This window comes from Pleurodeles waltl, chromosome 2_2 (assembly GCF_031143425.1).
Source record: "Pleurodeles waltl isolate 20211129_DDA chromosome 2_2, aPleWal1.hap1.20221129, whole genome shotgun sequence".
Taxonomy (NCBI): Eukaryota; Metazoa; Chordata; class Amphibia; order Caudata; family Salamandridae; genus Pleurodeles; species Pleurodeles waltl.
Window position 1 is genome coordinate 1,189,179,110 of NC_090439.1, and position 19,108 is coordinate 1,189,198,217.

Consider the following 19,108-nt stretch of genomic DNA (forward strand, 5'->3'; position numbering starts at 1 on the left):
TTACTTTGCAGGATTAGGGCCACAATTTATGGCGCTAATCCTGCAAAGTATCACAGTAGCATCATTCATTTTGACGCTATTTTCTTAACATGTGCCGTGGTGCGCCGTATTGTGTCATTAGGGGGGCGCAGGGGGTGCAAGTAAAGTGGCGTGTCACAGCTGATGTGCCACTTTCTCGTAAATCTATATAAATCTATATGTGTAATACTACAAACAAGAGAATAAATTCAAGGATGTTTGGGATTTTATTCACTACTCGGATGATGGACTTTCTTCCTTAAAGCTGAGTTATCTAATTAAAATGTGACTGGTGACCACACATGTTCTGTTCTCATTTTAAGGCAAATAGAAGAAAAATAGGACCCATCCAATCCATGGTTACGGCAGATGGCTTACCACCGGGCTTGAAAGGCTATTTGACTACAATTTTAAAAAGATTTTGGGCCAGATGTATCAAACAATTTTGCATTCGCAAACGGAGCAGATCGCAAAATTCGACCATTTGCAAATGCAAAAATGCCTTTCAAGATTTATGAAAGGCATTTGCAGTGCAATTTCAAGGAATCGCTAAAATAGCAATTCCCTGAAATTGCGACTCCATTTAGGGAATCGCAAATTGCGTTTCTCTAAATAAGAAATCGCAAATAGGGAATTCCTATTTGTGATTTCCAAAGCACACGTATCATGCATTTCCTAAATGGGAATTGGGCATTTAGGAAATGCAATTACCACCAAATCCAATTTGGTGGTAAGCATGTGCAATTTTAAAAAATGCATTATAAATGAATTTTTAAAAATGACATGTAGCGCACACATGCCCCTAGGACATGTGTGCGGTTCACAAGTCCACAAATATTTTCTGGGGGTGCATCAAATGGGCCTTAGGCCCCCAGCACCCTGGGCTTTGCATTACCTAATTTGCGAATTCCTAACAAGAATTTGTAAATTAGGTAATGCAAAACCATTCACACCTAAGGGCCTACAGGCCCACAGGGATGAATGGAGTCCCATTCCCTAATTGCGATTCAGTAGTAGCGATTGCGATTTTTAAGAAATCGCTGTTTCTTAAAAATGGATATTTAGGAAATACAAACCGGGACTTTGATACATCTGGCCCTTTGTAATTTGTAAAAATTTAACCACTATCAAAAGGTCTCCGATAATAACGTTTGATGAAAACTGTTTCCATTCTTCCGAGAGACCTCCTAAAAGCTTCCTAAATTTCCTTTCATGGTACCTTTGACTGATGCCGCTAACCATAAATGTAAATATTTAATAGTTTTAGAATTCTGAGTGTAGTCAGTAACAAGGAAATCCTGCTTAAAACAACGAGAGTTGAGAAATGACATCTCACATGTACCAGAATTTAATTAATATCCTGAAACCGAAGAGTCAGTTTGTATTTCATTTAGAAAAGCAAGTAAAGATGAGAGTGGGTTTGAAACAAATAATAAAATCATTAGCATATGCATCTGCTTTGATTTGTTTCTCTCAATACTGATAATCTTGAATTGTTGCATTACACTGAATTCTGGGTAAAAAAGGTTTCATTATTAGAATAAACAAAATAGGGACACAGAGTGACCTTTTCTTATACCACTTATAGCAATGTATATTGATTAGAAATTAACCCATGAACAAAAATAGTTGTATTAGAGGGTTGAATAAACAAAATAAATTAATTTTACAAAGTTAGAGCCAAAGCTGTTCCATTTGAGTGTTTCATGGGCAAACATACACAATCAAAAGCCTTTCCTGCATCAAGAGTTAATGCCACAAGAGAATCGTTATTTATGGGGCTTATTGAGAGTATTACAAAATGTATCATGTATTAGCAGAAATAAATATTGTTTTGAAAAAAAAACATGTTTACTCTGTGCCTAATAACGTAGGAAAAAAGGATTCTGATGTACGGCAAGGGTTTTTTTAAAACAAGATATAATCTAGATTATTTATTGAAATGAGCCTATAATATCTGCATAATTGGATGTCCTTACCCTCCTATGTGAATAAACAAATTGACCAAATCTAAAACAGAATCATCAGCTTTGCCAATCGAGGAAAAAGTCTGTATTAAGTCAAAACATTTAGGCAAAATAATGTAAAAAAATATTTTTAAAATCAACAATGAATCCATCTGGACATGAAGCTTTAGAGATATTATCTATGGAAATGTCTTTCTCTAAAAGGGAGAAATCCATCTGCATCTTAAACATATCTAAAGAGGAAGGACAAGCGTTAATCTAGTCTGCGGTCTGTAAATGCTTAGGAGTATATAAAAGTTAATATTAATTAACAAATTCTTTACAAAACTGAATCTCTCAAAATAGTAGCATTAATATTATATAAGACTGATTAAGGAAATAAAATAAATCTTTTTAAATACATCTCAAAAGAAACATTAAAGCATTCACACAATAAAAGGGAATTAGTAAAACACCATCTTCTATTAACCATAGCCATGGGCAATATGTCCAACTCAATACCAGCTGAAGCATGATTTGAAATTGAACGTCTTTCGGTTTGTAACTAATATTAGAAAAAAACATTTGACAAAAACACATAATCAATCCTTGATTGGCTATGATAAATAGGGGAAGAATATGTGTATGCCTTTAGCGTGAGATTAGAAATTCTCCAAGGGTCAATTAATGCTGTCTGTTTTACTATATTGAGGAATTCTTTTAAACATAATAACTACACTATTCAGTTTCCTCTATCATAAGAAAAAACAAACCTGTCCTACCCAATTGTATTAATTTCATTACCTCCAACTCTGGAAGATGGATTTCTTGGATGAAAGTTTGAAAAGATGTGCCAATACTCTGTAGAAGCACATTTACTAAGTTTTTTGGTTGGTGTTGCATCATTTTTATGTTGCAGGACTGGCACAAAATCATTTTTGGCATTTACTAAGGCTTGCAAATCCATCTTGCGTGGCTTTGCTTCAGATTAATAGATGTAAAATAATGCAAAACAGTGCAAAATGCCATGCATTGGGGAGGTGTCATACGAAGAAGCATAGTTATTCCATGTGTCCACCCATGGATTTTGGTGCATTGCCAGATTTACAGAGACCTGTAAACCTGGAAATGCATCAAAAAGCTACGGCTCCCTGAAGCAGGTGTGATGAGGAGAAATATCTTTAATTCTCCTTGTTACTTCCTCTTTATATTTGTTCTGCATTCTGTAACAAGCATATACAGAGGAAAATGCCTCTAAGGGTTGTTTTGCGAGGTCCTTCGTCAACTAACAGTGCACCAGCACAGGAAGAACGCTGAAGAGCTTCACATGTCTCTTACTACATATGGCGCTATTTACTCTCTCCCATTCACACAGTGCAGTGACTTGTCCTGCTGCACCGCGATGCAACTTGTTAGATAATACGTCCCTCTGTTTCTTAAATGGAGATCTCACCCCCGTACGGTTCCATGGAATCACTCTAATACGATAATAAGCAACAGAACAGTTAGGTCATATAATATCACATTAGATTTAAAGTAAATCCTGTATACTGCAAACCATCGAAAAATCAAACAGGAATGTTAAAATAAAAGATAACAAGACATGGCAAAACAAATACATAAAAAGTAAAAATATTATGGAAAGAGAAGGTAAGTAGAAACATACTTACAAAGAAGAGATTAAAAAATATACTTTTAAGACATAAATCTGGGAAAGATGGAAACATAGGTTGAGGATGACACATCTAGGCTTCACAAGAGGTCAGGAACTTAACGGTGAGATAAGATACTTGCCAGGGAGTATAATAAGACAAGTAGGTGAATCTGCAGAACAAAAGAGAAGACAGAAAGGTAAAGTACATTAGAAATAGAAAGAGAAGGAAAATATGTTATATCTGAAACAACTATTCCCATTGAAGAAAAAAGAATGCATTATAAGGAGGAGACAATAATTTGAAGCTCAAGAATTTAGACGTTTTCATCTCCCCTTATCTTGTCTTATTCAATTAAGTGACTTTGAAGGCCGTACAGTATCATTTACTAGCACTAGCTGTCCACGTAATGAGGGCCTTAAGAGTAAATTTGTTAGATTAGAGAAGTTGAAAAAGAATGAATTACCTAAGTGGTGGGACGGAACTACATTAAAACAGTATATTAAATTGAATCGAATTCCTAGGGGATTAAGGTCCCAGATTTTTCCTACTTACAATGATCTTGATAATGACTTACTAAACTTATGGGATAAGGAACTGACTTCAAGTTCCATGAGGTTGATGGAAATTCTAATTACTAATTCAGAAAGGAAAGTGGCCTTACTTGAGAAAGAAATTACTTTACTAGAGGGTGAAATTAAGGAACTGAATCTTCCAGAAGCCACCGAAAAGAATTATAGGATTTTGGAGGAAGTTTTATTGAAATATCAGGAGGAGATTATGCAAAGAAAAACTAGGAAACTTAAACGAGACGAGAGAGGTTATCAAACGGGTAGAGTTTTTACGTTCGCAAGGAAGTATGATCACTTGGTCCACACAAATCCCCCTAGACGGGAATCTCAAACCTCCATTTCTTCCGGCTCCACTTCTTTAAGTGTACCAGTGTCGAGTGAGAGTGATACGGAAGGTGGAGTGAGTACCTCAGCACAGATACAGTGTGATAGTAGGAGTTTTTTTTACAGGAGCTTCTGAGGATGAAACAAAGTCATCGGGATCAAAGTAGGCAAAAACAAATCACAGGAAAACCAGAAGGGGCAGGAGAGGAGGAAAATCCAACAGATAGACTAGGCATGAAAACCAGGTCCAGGGACAAAAGATTGTGAGGTCTACAAATGATTCAGATATCAATATAGTTAATCTATTGGATTTGACATTATCACCTGAAGCAATATCACTCCTTGAGAGGGGTTAAGCTTTTGCCCTAGCAGCCGTGGTGACTTATGCAGATTAAAGATCGACCTATTTAAATTTGTTAGGCGTTTAAAATTGAAAAAATACTTCAAACTAAACCCAACAGGTATGGCAAGGAGGGATAACTCTGTACAGAACTTGGAGATCAACACACTTTCAATTAAGGAGGTATTTGATATTGCTACATTGCTATCCATTTCTGAACAGGAGGAGATCCCTATTATTTTCTCACAAATTTTGAGTCATTTGGATATTACACATGATATTCGTACCAGTAGTGGTCGGAAAAATAAATGGGACCCTAAGTCCTTGGAAAACAGGAATTTGGATATTTGTTTTGATTTGGTATGAAGGGACATGGATTTACATATATCTCGTAATAGATTGTATAGTAAACCCACCAACCTAAGTCAGGGTGAGCAACGAGTACTTAAAGACTTAAAGCAAAACAAGAGTATTATGATAAGACAAGCCGACAAGGGTGGGAATGGGGTTATAATGAATAGAACAGACTATGAGAATGAGATATTGTCACAGTTAAATGATGAGAAATGTTTTGAAAAGATTGGTTTTAATCCAACGCTCAAGTTGTGTGGTAATATCAATAAGAAACTGGAAATTTGGTACCAATCAAGTTTATTGAGTAGGGATGAGTTTTTGTATCTTAAGGTTGACAGACCAAGATTTCCATGTTTCTACACCTTACCCAAAATTCATAAGAGATTACCTTTTCCTCCAGGCAGACCAATAGTCTCAGGTATCGCTGGTCCTACTGAAAAACTTTCTGAATATGTAGATGTATTTTTGAAACCTATGGTACAAAATTTGCTATCATATATTAAGGATACAATGCATGTCTTAAGTATTCTTAGCGATGTGGAATGGGATGAGCATATGCTATTTGTTACCTTAGATGTGGAATCTTTGTATACATGTATAAGACTTGATGTGGGGATGGAAGCAATTGAGTGGTTTTTGAACAAGAAATCTGCAAGTCTATGGGAACACACAAGGATGCTATTAGACATGATTTCCTTGATTCTCAACAATAATTTTTTTCTTTTTAAGCAAGACTGGTATCAACAGAAACAGGGGGTGGCCATGTGCTCCAGGTTTTCCCCTTCTTATGCAGGTTTGTTCATGGGCCTGTTTGAGAAGAGGTGGATCTGGTGTCCTGGTGCTTCTCCTTGGCAAACTTACATATTTTATTGGCGGCGTTACATTGACAATTGTCTAATGATTTGGACAGGCAGAGTCAATCAGTAGATGGAATTTTGGGAATTCTTGAATTCCAATAATATGAATGTAAAGTTCACATATAATTACAGTGCAAAACAGATAGAATTTTTGGATGTTGAGCTATTTATAGAGGATGGTCAAATACAGAGCAGATTATTCCGTAAGTCTACAGTGTGCAATTCTGTATTGCATGCAGGGAGTGCACACCCTAAACACCAAGTGGAATCGATTCCATATGGGGAGATGATAAGAGAACGTAGGAATTGTAGTAAGGATGTGGAATTTGAGGAATGTATTAAGGAGATGGGTAAACGATTTGAGGTAAGAGCCTACCAGAAATCGGTCATTAAGAAGGCTCAAGATAGGGTAAGACGTGTGCCTAGGCAGGTCACACTTCAATCTAGGTATAACTCTACTCAGAAGCAAGATGAAATTGAGGCGAAGGTGAGATTAATAACTGACTTCACTGATACTACTCATATATTGAGGAAATTTGTTTCCAAACTTTGGCATGTTTTACACCAGGATGAAATAGTGAGGGAATTTGTGACACATAAGCCAACATTCACATATCAGAAGGGGCGATCTTTGAAAGATATTCTCAGACTCAGTTTTCCTAAAACTACACCAAAGAGGTACTGGTTATCAGCTCAGCAAATAGGCTTCTTTAAGTGTGGTCATTGTGGACTCTGTAAATGGGCTTGCCATGGGAAAAAAGACTTCTCTAATAAGTTGGGTCAGACATTCACGATCAGGTCGAGCATTAATTGTAACACATCTTATGTGGTCTATTTAGTTCTATGTAGGTGTGAACAATTTTATGTAGGGAGCACAATTCGGACCCTTAGAATGAGAATTGGAGAACATGCGAGAGCGTTGGCACACCAGGATGTTAGATATCCTTTGGTGGCACATATGATGAGTTGCGAGTTTCAAAATACATGGTGCATATTTGAGTTCTTTGGTTGTGAACAGATACTGAAAGACCCGAGGGGGGGCAATAGGGCATTGGCACTCAGGAGAAAAGAGGCAATGTGGATAATGCGCCTTAGGGTGGTGGAAGATAGATTAAACACAGACCGGGAATTGGAATATTTTCTGGCGGAATAGTTCAAAACTAAAGAATGGAGGGAATTAGAGATGTTCTTGCCTATTTGAATAAATACACGAATGTCATTTCATATGTATTTAACACAATTGTGCATCATAATATTACTGAATGCTATGTATTTTTTGTTAATACTGTTTACTTTAGTATTTTGGCACTAAATATTTTGTTCATTAGGTATTATTGTACATGTTGTAATTTCAAAATAGGACTTTCGATATCAATTCCATCAAATAGACTGAGACTTTCTATCTATACGTTCTGTGGTAAGAAAACCGAGATAATTCTGGGAGTGCACTCCTGTCACGATTCCATCTATAATCAGCTAGGGCAATGGACTTTTGAAATGGGTTTCTTCTTTTTTAATTTTTCCTTCTTCTGTCTATATTTTAATAGATGTTATCTGCCCTCTGCTTATTCACAAACTCTTTTCAGCTTTCTGACAGTATTAAATTTTCTTCTATATTTCTGTTTTTAACATGCACTTTGGGGTGATATATTGTGATACATGTTACGCTATAACACTTTTACTAACACGCGTAATCCCAGAGTTTGGTACTGATCGAGCAGTATCAAATGAGACTATATTTTGGAGTCCTATCTTTATTTCTATTAAGGACTAGACGGAGTAGTCCTTTCTCTATTGTTCTGTTTCACTTTGTTGAAATAGGGGTGTTAGAAATGGGGTTTTTGGTTGGCAGTCAGGTTGCCCTCTGTCCAAGCAAGAACCCTCACTCTAGTCAGGGTAAGTCACACATAATCCAAAATCAGCCTGTGCCCACCCTCTGGTAGCTTGGCACGAGCAGTCAGGCTTAACTTAGAAGGCAATGTGTAAAGCATTTGTGCAATAAATCATACAATACCATAATATAACACCACAAAAATACACCACACAGTGTTTAGAAAAATATATAATATTTATCTGGGTCAAAACGATCAAAGTTGCAATATGAATTTGTAAAGATATCACTGAAAAGTGATATAAAGTGTCTTAAGTCTTTAGAAAGCAAACAAAGTCTCTTTCAAACACAAAGTACCTGGTTTCTGGTGGAAAATCTCCTCAGAGGGCCACGGGAGAAGAGATACGTGGAAAACTGGTGTGTGCGTCGATTTCTCCTCAGCACACACGGACTTGCGTCGTTATTTTCCACGCGGGGAGTCGTGCGTCGTTTTCCGGCGTGCGGACAGTCTCTTTCTGTGGATCGCGGGGAGTACCAGATGTCCCGGGTCTGTGCGTGGATTTTCCTGCTTGTTTTCCGGCTGCGCGTCGTTCTGCGGGGCTGCGCGTCGAAGTTTCGATCTCACGGCAGGCGTTGCGTTGATTTCTCCTGGGGAGTCGGGCGGCGTTGTCCTTGCGAGGCCGTGCGTCAAAGTTTTGATCTCACGGCAGGCGTCGCATCGATTTCTCCTTGGAAGTCGGGCGGCGTTGTCCTTGCGAGGCCGTGCGTCAAAGTTTTGATCTCACGGCAGGCGTCGCGTTGATTTCTCCGGGGAAGTCGGGTGGCGTTGTCCTTGCAAGGCCGTGCGTCAAAGTTTCGGTCGTCCCGAAGGCGTCGCGTCGTTCAGCATCAGTGTGCGGCGTTTTTCTTGCCGCGGAACAAGCTGTGCGTCGAAATTTTCGCCGCACGGAGCGTCCAAGTGGAAGAGAGAAGTCTTTTTGGTCCTGAGACTTCAGGGAACAGGTGGCAAGCTCTATCCAAGCCCTTGGAGAGCACTTTTACAGCCAGACAAGAGTTCAGCAAGGCAGCAGGCCAACAGCAAGGCAGCAGTCCTTTGTAGAAAAGCAGACAGGTGAGTCCTTTGAGCAGCCAGGCAGTTCTTCTTGGCAGGATGTCGTTTCTGGTTCAGGTTTCTTCTCCAGCAAGTGTCTGATGAGGTAGGGCAGAGGCCCTGTTTTATACTAAGTTGTGCCTTTGAAGTGGGGGTGACTTCAAAGAGTGTCTAAGAAATGCACCAAGCCCCCTTTCAGTTCAATCCTGTCTGCCAGAGTCCCAGTAGGGGGTGTGGCAGTCCTTTGTGTGAGGGCAGGCCCTCCACCCTCCCAGCCCAGGAAGACCCATTCAAAATGCAGATGTATGCAAGTGAGGCTGAGTACCCTGTGTTTGGGGTGTGTCTGAGTGAATGCACAAGGAGCTGTCAACTAAACCTAGCCAGACGTGGATTGAAAGGCACAACAAGATTTTAGTGCAAAGAAATGCTCACTTTCTAAAAGTGGCATTTCTAGAATAGTAATATTAAATCCGACTTCACCAGTCAGCAGGACTTTATATTACCATTCTGGCCATACTAAATATGACCTTCCTGCTCCTTTCAGATCAGCAGCTGCCACTTCAACAATGTATGAGGGCAGCCCCAATGTTAGCCTATGAAGGGAGCAGGCCTCACAGTAGTGTGAAAACGAATTTAGGAGTTTTACACTACCAGGACATATAACCACACAAGTACATGTCCTGCCTTTTACCCACACAGCACCCGGCTCTAGGGGTTACCTAGGGCACTCATTAGGGGTGACTTATGTATAGAAAAAGGGGAGTTCTAGGCTTGGCAAGTACCTTTAAATGCCAAGTCGAAGTGGCAGTGAAACTGCACACACAGGCCTTGCAATGGCAGGCCTGAGACAAGGTTAAGGGGCTACTGAAGTGGGTGGCACAACCAGTGCTGCAGGCCCACTAGTAGCCTTTAATCTACATGCCCTAGGCACATGTAGTGCACTCTACTAGGGACTTACAAGTAAATTAAACAGTCAATCATGGATAAACCAATCAATAGTACAATTTACACAGAGAGCATATGCACTTTAGCACTGGTTAGCAGTGGTAAAGTGCCCAGAGGTCAAAAGCCAACAACAACAGGCCAGAAAAAATAGGAGGAAGGAGGCAAAAAGTTTGGGGATGACCCTGTCAAAAAGCCAGGTCCAACAAGGGGGCTTACGGACGCGGCGCCGATCGTGTACTCGCGTCCGTTTGGAGAAAGTTTTACCGGTCGCCAAAACGGGTGATATTTTCAGACACCGGAATGTCACGGCTCTAAGGTAAAGATTAACTTATGAAGGGAATAGCGACAGAATACGGCATACGCCGAAAAATTGCACAGAGTTTTGTTTACAGTGTATTCGTGACTCCGTTATCGATATTTATTCTAAATTTGTTGTACCATCTACAATTCTTTGATCAGCAGGCAATTGCCTTGGAAGTGTCGGTATTCACAAACTACTTTTGCTATGAATTACTGGTACTCGTTACTTTTTACTTATTTATCAATCCACCTGTTTTGCAATGGTGGGGCTTATGGAGATGGTGCGCGTTGTATGTCAGTAAAAGTGGCTGTTTCTGTGCACAAGACTAACACATTGGTGTAGTTCCGTTTCTGCATTTGGGTTTTGGAGTTGTTATTCACAAAATAGGTGAGTTGGACTGAGACAAGCTTTAATTAATGACACGGGTACATCGGTGTATTTAATTTAAAATTGATATACTGAGATACTAACGTCTTATCACTCTTGGGTTGTGGTATAATCATGTGGCAGTAGATACTGAGTGTGGTTTGGTTTTTCAGGTTTCAGTGAATTTTTTTATATGTAGGAGGAATTTTAATTATGGATTGGTTAATGGTGAGTGAGAACTACTTTCGCTATGAATTACAGATGGTCCTTTGTAATTGAGGAAAGCGACTAAAATCTCAGCCCTGATGAAGTCATTTGACGAAACATGTGTTGGCTGTGAGGACGTTATGGAAAGGATGGACTAACTATTGTGACTGTAATTGTGACATGGAAGAGACGAACCAATAATCTAATCAATGGAAATTCAACATCACCATGAAGTAAGCTGGGAGAGGATGGACTAAAGTGACTCGAAGGGATTTATAAGTTTAGAGTGAAAAGACAAATTGTGGGAAGAACACAACTTTTATGTCAAGATGACTCACAATATTCGATGGAATTTGGGATATAATTGCAATAAATATTTGAGTTTGGAATAATTTTTGTGACAAAATATTGAATAATAGAGATTCCTAATATAAAATAAAGTTTCAGAGTGAAATATTTAAATGTTAACGATTTCTTTGATGTCATTATTAAATTATTTTGTGATTCTGTGGAGGTCTTTTTCAATGCTGGCATAGTCAAAGTTAATAATTGATACAAGATATATTTTGTCATAAGGTGATATTAACGAGTGCCACAGTATTGCATTAGATTTTGAATAGTTGCACAAAGGGCTGATTATGGGAAGTCTTGCATGCAAAAAAAAAATATTTACTGACTAAGATACCTGTTTTCTTATTGTAGCTGCAGAAATTACCTTATGTAAATCCGTGTTTTGCAAAAAACAATTATAACTCTTCTTGGTTTACTGTGTGAAACAGACACAGGTCCCAGTCCCAGGCTATGAGCTCTTTGGATGTTGATAATGGAAACATTGGTCATGTCCTAAACTTCATGGAAGAGTGAAAGATCACAATAGGGTCACTGCCCTTACCTCTCTCCTTTAATCCATGAGCTCTGAGATTGGCTCACCTGTTTCAGCGTTCTAAGCCTTCCATGTGTTTTAAAGGGATGTGATCACAAAGTGAACAGATAGAAGAGTGATTCCAGCATCTTTTAGGTCTGAAACACTATGTTCCACTTGCGAGTCTCTTTTTAGGTCTGCACAAAAATATATGTGTAATATATTTATTTAAAGGGGTTTTCAGCAAGCTGTCTTCATCCACTGGCCCTTTGGTGTATCATTCAAATGTTGCTTCCTTCCACTACACCATGGGGCTGGAGGCCGGCCTACTTCAGACCCTGGATAACTTTACTTTGAGTAAGAACATTTTGCTCTTGCACAAGCAGCATATCAGCACACTGGTTAGTTCTCTTCAGTGTCAGTGTGTTTTTATTTTTACTTCTTTATTACTTTGGTGTTGCCTTTGTGTTGAGAGTCTGATGAAATGGCAGGACTCTTCTTACCAGCTCTTACAAGGCACAATCCAGTTGTATCACCTCCTGCTGATGGTATTGTACATTTCTGTTTGGAGTGGCCTTTTCATCTGATTGCTCCCATTAATTTGTTTTTTTAATATGTGTGCAATTAAATGCATTTCTAACTGCACTCCTGTATGTTGTGCTGGTATGTATTTCAATTGAGAAATATAGTTATTTGTAAACCAGTTTAGTTTGTATGTCCCGCTCATATGACTTTTTCGTTTGTTTTCAGTGCTCTTGTATGTTGTTGTTTGTAAATCAATTTAGGTTATGTGTCCTGCTTGTATAACTTTCTAAATTCTTCTAGTGCTCCTGTATGTGGTGACTATAAAGACAATTAACTTTTAAGTTATTAACTTTAGACCTGCTGCTAATTCAAATACCCTGTTCTATCTATCTATCTATCTATCTATCTATCTATCTATCTATCTATCTATCTATCTATCTATCTATCTATCTATCTATCTATCTGTCTAATTACCCTTCAAATACCCTGTTCTATCTATCTATCTATCTATCTATCTATCTATCTATCTATCTATCTATCTATCTATCTATCTATCTATCTATCTATCTATCTATCTATCTATCTATCTATCTGTCTAATTACCCCTCTGTCTATCCCTCGATCAATCCCTCGATCTATCTATCTACCCCTCTGTCTATCCCTCTATCTATCCCTCTATCTATCCCTCTATCTAACCCTCTATCTAACCCTCTATCTATCTATCTGTCTATCACTCTATCTATCTATCCGACTGTCTATCTAATTACCCCTCTGTCTATCCCTCGATCTATCCCTCGATCTATCTATCTATCCCTCTATCTATCCCTCTATCTATCCCTCTATCTATCCCTCTATCTAACCCTCTATCTAACCCTCTATCAATCTATCTGTCTATCACTGTATCTATCTATCTATCTATCTATCTATCTATCTATCTATCTATCAATCCAATACTATCTCTCTTTGCAATCCTTCTTTTTACCTATCTTCTTATCTATTTGTAATGAAGTTTTACAAAGACATTGCAAAGAATACATTAGCAAAGAGACTGGCAGCCAGCGGTAGATCAATTGCCTTTTTTAGGTCTGGTGTTATCCAAGACCTTTTGATTTTGCTAAAATTATGTGTATACATAATTAAATATAGAGCTTTTCTGACATACATCCTCCATAAGTCTGTTAATGTGTCTTTTACATGTATCTTCCACGCATCCGGCATGCATCATGGCACAATGAGGCAGTCCCCTTCAGCCATTGGCTTACTTTGTTGCGAGTTATGGCATGCTGCCCATTCACAAGGAGTATAGCGACATACAAAGTTTTTCTCTTCAGTGCTAGGGGTTTCTATAGTAATATGTGATTTCTGCAGATGAACACTCTTGCCGTAAGCCATTTTTTTTAGATTGATGATGGCCCACCAGCTAACCCAACAAAAATGTTTTGCAACAATTGGCAAGCCAAAAGGCTGTGGGCCAGTGACAGACCTCTTTGTTTTGCCAGTGCTTGTTTGTACATGTACCCACTTGTCATCTAAAGTTTGTAATCTCTTATTTGTTTCCTCTAAACATAGATGCATTGGTTGTATTTGTTGTAGAAGTAGTTCCACAGAATTTGGTAAAGCTATTTTTCTGGTGAGGATGGATCTTTCTTTAATCGTTTGACAGTACCACCACTTAACTAGTACCAATTTTGTGGCTAGCAGAAGGGTTGGTGTTGGAGATGAGCTGATGAGAGCCCTTCTTGCTTAGTTGGCGTATTGTTCCCATTGTGAAAAGTTGTTACTAGCATAATCTGTCAAGTTCTAATAAATAGATTTGGTTGATGGTGCTGTAGCCATTTTAAGTTTTCTCAGTTTAGCTAGATACATAATGGAGACAATGAATCAGGGATGGCTAGCTACTTTAAACATTGGTGGGACACGGTGCAATAAAACTCACCGAGATGCAGCTGGCCAGTGCTCCTCTTCTGGAAGATTAGCAGGAAGAGGAAGAAAGGTGGTTAACTTTGTGCATGCCAATGCAGCCAATCCTGTTTTCAGCATGAAAGCAGCTCCAGGATTGGATGGAGCAGGCTAACCCGGAGCTCATTTTCAGTCTGGGGACCTGTGTCTGCAATCTCCCGGCTGTTTTACAGTGATTGCTTTCTCTGAAGTGCGCATGTCAGTTAGGCTGGCCTAAGGCAGCCGGCAGATCTGAGATGTGCACTGAGCACCTGCAGATGTCATCCTGCAGTGCGCAGGAATCTGCCCCGCCCCCACCATCACACTTCTGCAATCGTGGCCAGCGGCACACAGAATAATAAAACTGTAATATCCATTTATTAATCAGTGTTTACATGCTTGCAGCAGGTGGGGCGATGCATCTCCACCTCAGTGGACGAGCCGCTGCGAAGAAGCAAGACAAGCCAGTAATGAAACAGTTAAAAACATTTAAAATATGTGCCTGACTGAAACAAGACAATCAACATTTGACATTGGTGCAAAACCTGCATTATTGGTCCAGTATTCCTACTGAAAAAGCAAGTTTTGAAAAGTAATAAGCCGCTAGCAAATGAAGAAATAAATGCAGCATGTAGTGAGGAGGAAAGTCTTGAAAAAGAACAATTGCATCCTTATTGATAAGTGCACCGAGCACCTATTGTGCAGGAAATGGATGGTATTGTGCCAGAGAGCGCGCACTGAGCAGCACACACAAAGCACCTTGTCTATCAGGGAAAGGACCACATTCAGCTCATGGACCACTCATAAGCCTTGCCTGTGATGTATGAGCTGTTTGCGTGCCATCAGAGGTGCTCTATGTAGGAAGGTAGCCTCTTTCTAGCCTTGTTACCCGCACTTTTGGCCTGTTTGTGAGTATATGCCAGGGTGTTTTTACTGTCTCACTGGAATCCTGCTAGCTAGGGCCTCAGTGCTTATAGTGGAAACCCTATTTGTTAGTGTGTTTTATATGTCTTACTGGGACCCTGCTAGCCAGGGCCCCAGTGCTCATAGGTTGTGGCCTGAATGTGTTCCCTGTTTCGTGCCTAACTGTGTCACTGAGGCTCTGCTAACCAGAACCTCAGTGCTTATGCTCTCTCTGTCTTTAAAATTGTCACTGCAGGCTAGTGACCATTTTTACCAATTCCGATTGGCACACTGGAACATCCTTATAATTCCCTAGTATATGGTACCTAGGTACCCAGGGTATTGGGATTCTAGGAGATCCCTATGGGCTGCAGCATTTCTTTTGCCACCCATAGGGAGCTCAGACAATTCTTACACAGGCCTGCCACTGCAGCCTGAGTGAAATAACGTCCACGTTATTTCACAGCCATTTTACACTGCACTTAAGTAAGGTATAAGTCACCTATATGTCTAACCCTCACTTGGTGAAGGTTAGGTGCAAAGTTACTAAGTGTGAAGGGACCCTGGCACTAGCCAAGGTGCCCCCACATTGTTCAGGGCAATTTTCCCGGACTTTGTGAGTGCGGGGACACCATTACACGTGTGCACTACATATAGGTCAGTACCTATATGTAGCTTCACAATGGTATCTCCGAATATGGCCATGTAACATGTCTAAGATCATGGAATTGTCCCCCCGTGCCAAATATGGTATTAAGGTGCCAATCCCATGCATCCCCGGGGCTCCAGCATGGACCCCGGGCACTGCCAAACTGCCTTTCCGGGGTTTCCACTGCAGCTGCTGCTGCTGCCAACCCCACAGACACGTTTCTGCCCCCCTTGGCTCTGGGCAGCCCAGTCCCAGGAAGGCAGAACAAAGGATTTCCTCTGAGAGAGGGTGTTGCACCCTCTCCCTTTAGAAATAGGTTTGAAGGGCTGGGGAGGAGTAGCCTCCCCCAGCCTCTGGAAATGCTTTGATGGGCACAGATGGTGCCCATCTCTGCATAAGCCAGTCTACACCGGTTCAGGGATCCCCCAGCCCTGCTCTGGCACGAAACTGGACAAAGGAAAGGGGAGTGACCACTCCCCTGACCTGCACCTCCCAGACTGGTGCCCAGAGCTCCTCCAGTGTGCCCCAGACCTCTGCCATCTTCGATTCAGAGGTGTTGGAGGCACAATGGACTGCTCTGTGTGGCCAGTGCCAGCAGGTGACATCAGAGACCCCCTCTGATAGGTTCTTACCTCTCTTGGTAGCCAAACCTCCTTTCTTGGTAGCCAAACCTCCTCTTCTGGCTATTTAGGGTCTCTCCTCTGGGGTATTCTTCAGATAAGGAATGCAAGAGCTCACCAGAGTTCCTCTGCACTTCCCTCTTCTACTTCTGCCAAGGATCAACTGCTGACTGCTCCAGGACGCCTGCAAAACCACAACAAAGTAGCAAGATGACTACCAGCAACATTGTAGCGTCTAATCCTTCCAGCTTTCTCGACTTCTACCTGGTGGTGCATGCTCTGAGGGCTGTTTGCCTTCACCCTGCATGGAAGTCCCGAAGAAATCTCCTGTGGGTTGACGGAGTCTTCCCCCTGCTAACGCAGGCACCAAACTTCTTCAGCACCGGTCCTCTGGGTCCCCTCTCATCCTGACGAGCGTGATCCCTGGAACACAGGAGCTAGATCCAAGTGACCCCCACAGTCCAGTGGTCCTTCAGTCCAAGTTTGGTGGAGGTAAGTCCTTGCCTCCCCACGCTAGATGCCAAAACTGTTTACTACGTGATCTGCAGCTGCTCCGGCTTCTGTGCACTTTTCCAAGGATTCCTTTGTGCACAGCCTAGCCAGGGTCCCCAGCACTCCGTCCTGCATTGCCCAACTTGCTGAGTTGTACTCCAACGTCGTGGGACCCTCCTTTGTGACTCTGAGACAACTGCTGTCCTCAGGTCTTCCAAGTGCCTGCGCCGGTACTTCTGCGGGTGATGCCCGCTTCTGCAGGGGCCTCTCTGGGTTGCTGAGCGCCCCCTCTGTCTCCTCCTCCAAGTGGCGACATCCTGGTCCCTCCTGGGCCCCAGCAGCACCCAAAAACCTCAACCACGACTCTTGCAGCTAGCAAGGCTTGATTGCGGTATTTCTGCCTGGAAACACTTCTGCAACCTCCAGCACATCATGGGACATCTTCCATCCAAAGGAGAAGTTCCTAGCCCTTTTTGTTGTTGCAGAATCATTGGCTTCTTCCATCCGGAGGCAGCCTTCTTGCACCTTCATCTGGGGTTTCCTGGGCTCCTGCCCCCCCGGACACTATTGCGACTCTTAGACTTGGTCCCCTTCCTTTACAGGTCTTCAGGTCCAGGAATCCGTCTTCAGTGTTTTGCTGTTGCTTGTGGTTCTTGCAGAATCCCCTATCACGACTATTGTGTCTTTCTGGGGTAGTAGGGTAACTTTACTCCTACTTTTCAGGGTCTTGGGGTGGGGTATTGTGGACACCCTTACTGTTTTCTTACAGTCCCAGCGACCCTCTACAAGCTCCCATAGGTCTGGGGTCCATTTGTGATTCGCATTCCACTTTTGGAGTATATGGTTTGTGTTGCCCCTAGACCTATGTTTGCCTATTGCATCCTATTGTGATTCTACATTGTTTGCACTACTTTTCTTACTGTTACTTACCTGTTTTGGGTTTGTGTACATATAACTTGTGTATATTACTTACCTCCTAATTGAGGGTATTCTCTGAGATACTTTTGCCATATTGTCACTAAAATAAAGTACCTTTATTTTTAGTAAGTCTGGGTATTGTGTTTTCTTGTGATATTGTGCTATATGATATAAGTGGTATAGTAGGAGCTTTGCATGTCTCCTAGTTCAGCCTAAGCTGCTCTGCTATAGCTACCTCTATCAGCCTAAGCTGCTAGAAACACCTCTATTCTACTAATAAGGGAAAACTGGACCTGGCACAGAGTGTAAGTACCACAAGGTACTCACTATAAGCCAGGCCAGCCGCCTACAAGCACCGCAGAGCGGATCTTGCTTAGATTGATAAATGGTGAGTGACACTCAAAACACCTCCCCATTCCACTCTCAGAGTGCTGAGTACATTGAAAAAAGGACAAAATGTCAGTAGCATGGGACTGGATGGAGTGGGAAAGGCAGGGAGGAAGAAGAAGGGGGGGAGAATTGTTTGGGCAATTGACACTGTCCATGGGGAGGATACTCAGTTCTCTCATTATCAATGGCATCAGTTGTTATCTTTAAGACATTGGCTGTTGCCCAAACAAAAGACCATGTCTGGCAGCCTTTCCCAGCATACATTTAAGTAGGAAGGGTGAAAGGTAGTTCATGAACTACTCATGGTTATGGAGAGTCATACTGGTCAATGTATGTGGGCTCAACATGTCCTGCAGATGACATTGCTTGAGAAATAATGGCACAAACTCTTCAAACTTATTAGAGTCCCTGATGTTTCTTGTGCACTCACCCTACCACAAACCATCCACTAGCTATCCTAGACATCATAATGTGTCTCTGTAGGAGGCTGGCCTGGTTTGTAGTGGGTACCTAAGGTACTTACACCTTATACCAGGTCCAGTTATCCCTTATTAGTGAAATGTAGGCAGTGTCTAGCAGCTAGGGTGTCTAGAGGAGCTGTGGATGAGCAGCCAAGGTTTATCTAGGAGACATGCAAAACTCTTGCAATATCACTGTAGTCACACAGTACTTACACACATGAGAGAAAATACTCAGTGTTACAAAAATAAAGGTACTTTATTTTGGTGACACAAATGCCAAAAATACCATGTAGACTAATCTCCCTTAGGAGGTAGTAATACACAAATTATATACACTAGTATGCAGTAATAGGCATACAAACTGTGAGAAAACAGTGCAAATAGTGAAAATCACAATAGTTAGAAATGGGCTTGTGGAAACACAAACCATATACTAGGAAAGTGGAATGCGAATATCGGTTTCCCACCTAGACAAGTGTAGTGTGTAGAGGGGCACTGGGAGTATTCGAAAACACCAAAGGTAAGTAATAGAACCCACCCCAGAACC

At 41.1% G+C, this 19,108-nt stretch overlaps 1 protein-coding gene across 1 annotated transcript in view; it reads left to right on the plus strand.

Annotated features, from left to right (window-relative positions):
* The window catches only part of LOC138279265 (vomeronasal type-2 receptor 26-like), a 129,519-nt gene that overhangs the window by 73,779 nt on the left and 36,632 nt on the right, over positions 1-19,108 (plus strand). Inside the window, exons 4-5 of the mRNA XM_069219392.1 lie at positions 5,936-5,999; positions 6,303-6,550. Of these exons, the coding sequence (XP_069075493.1) occupies positions 5,936-5,999; positions 6,303-6,550 (312 nt within the window). The remainder of the gene's footprint in view (positions 1-5,935; positions 6,000-6,302; positions 6,551-19,108) is intronic.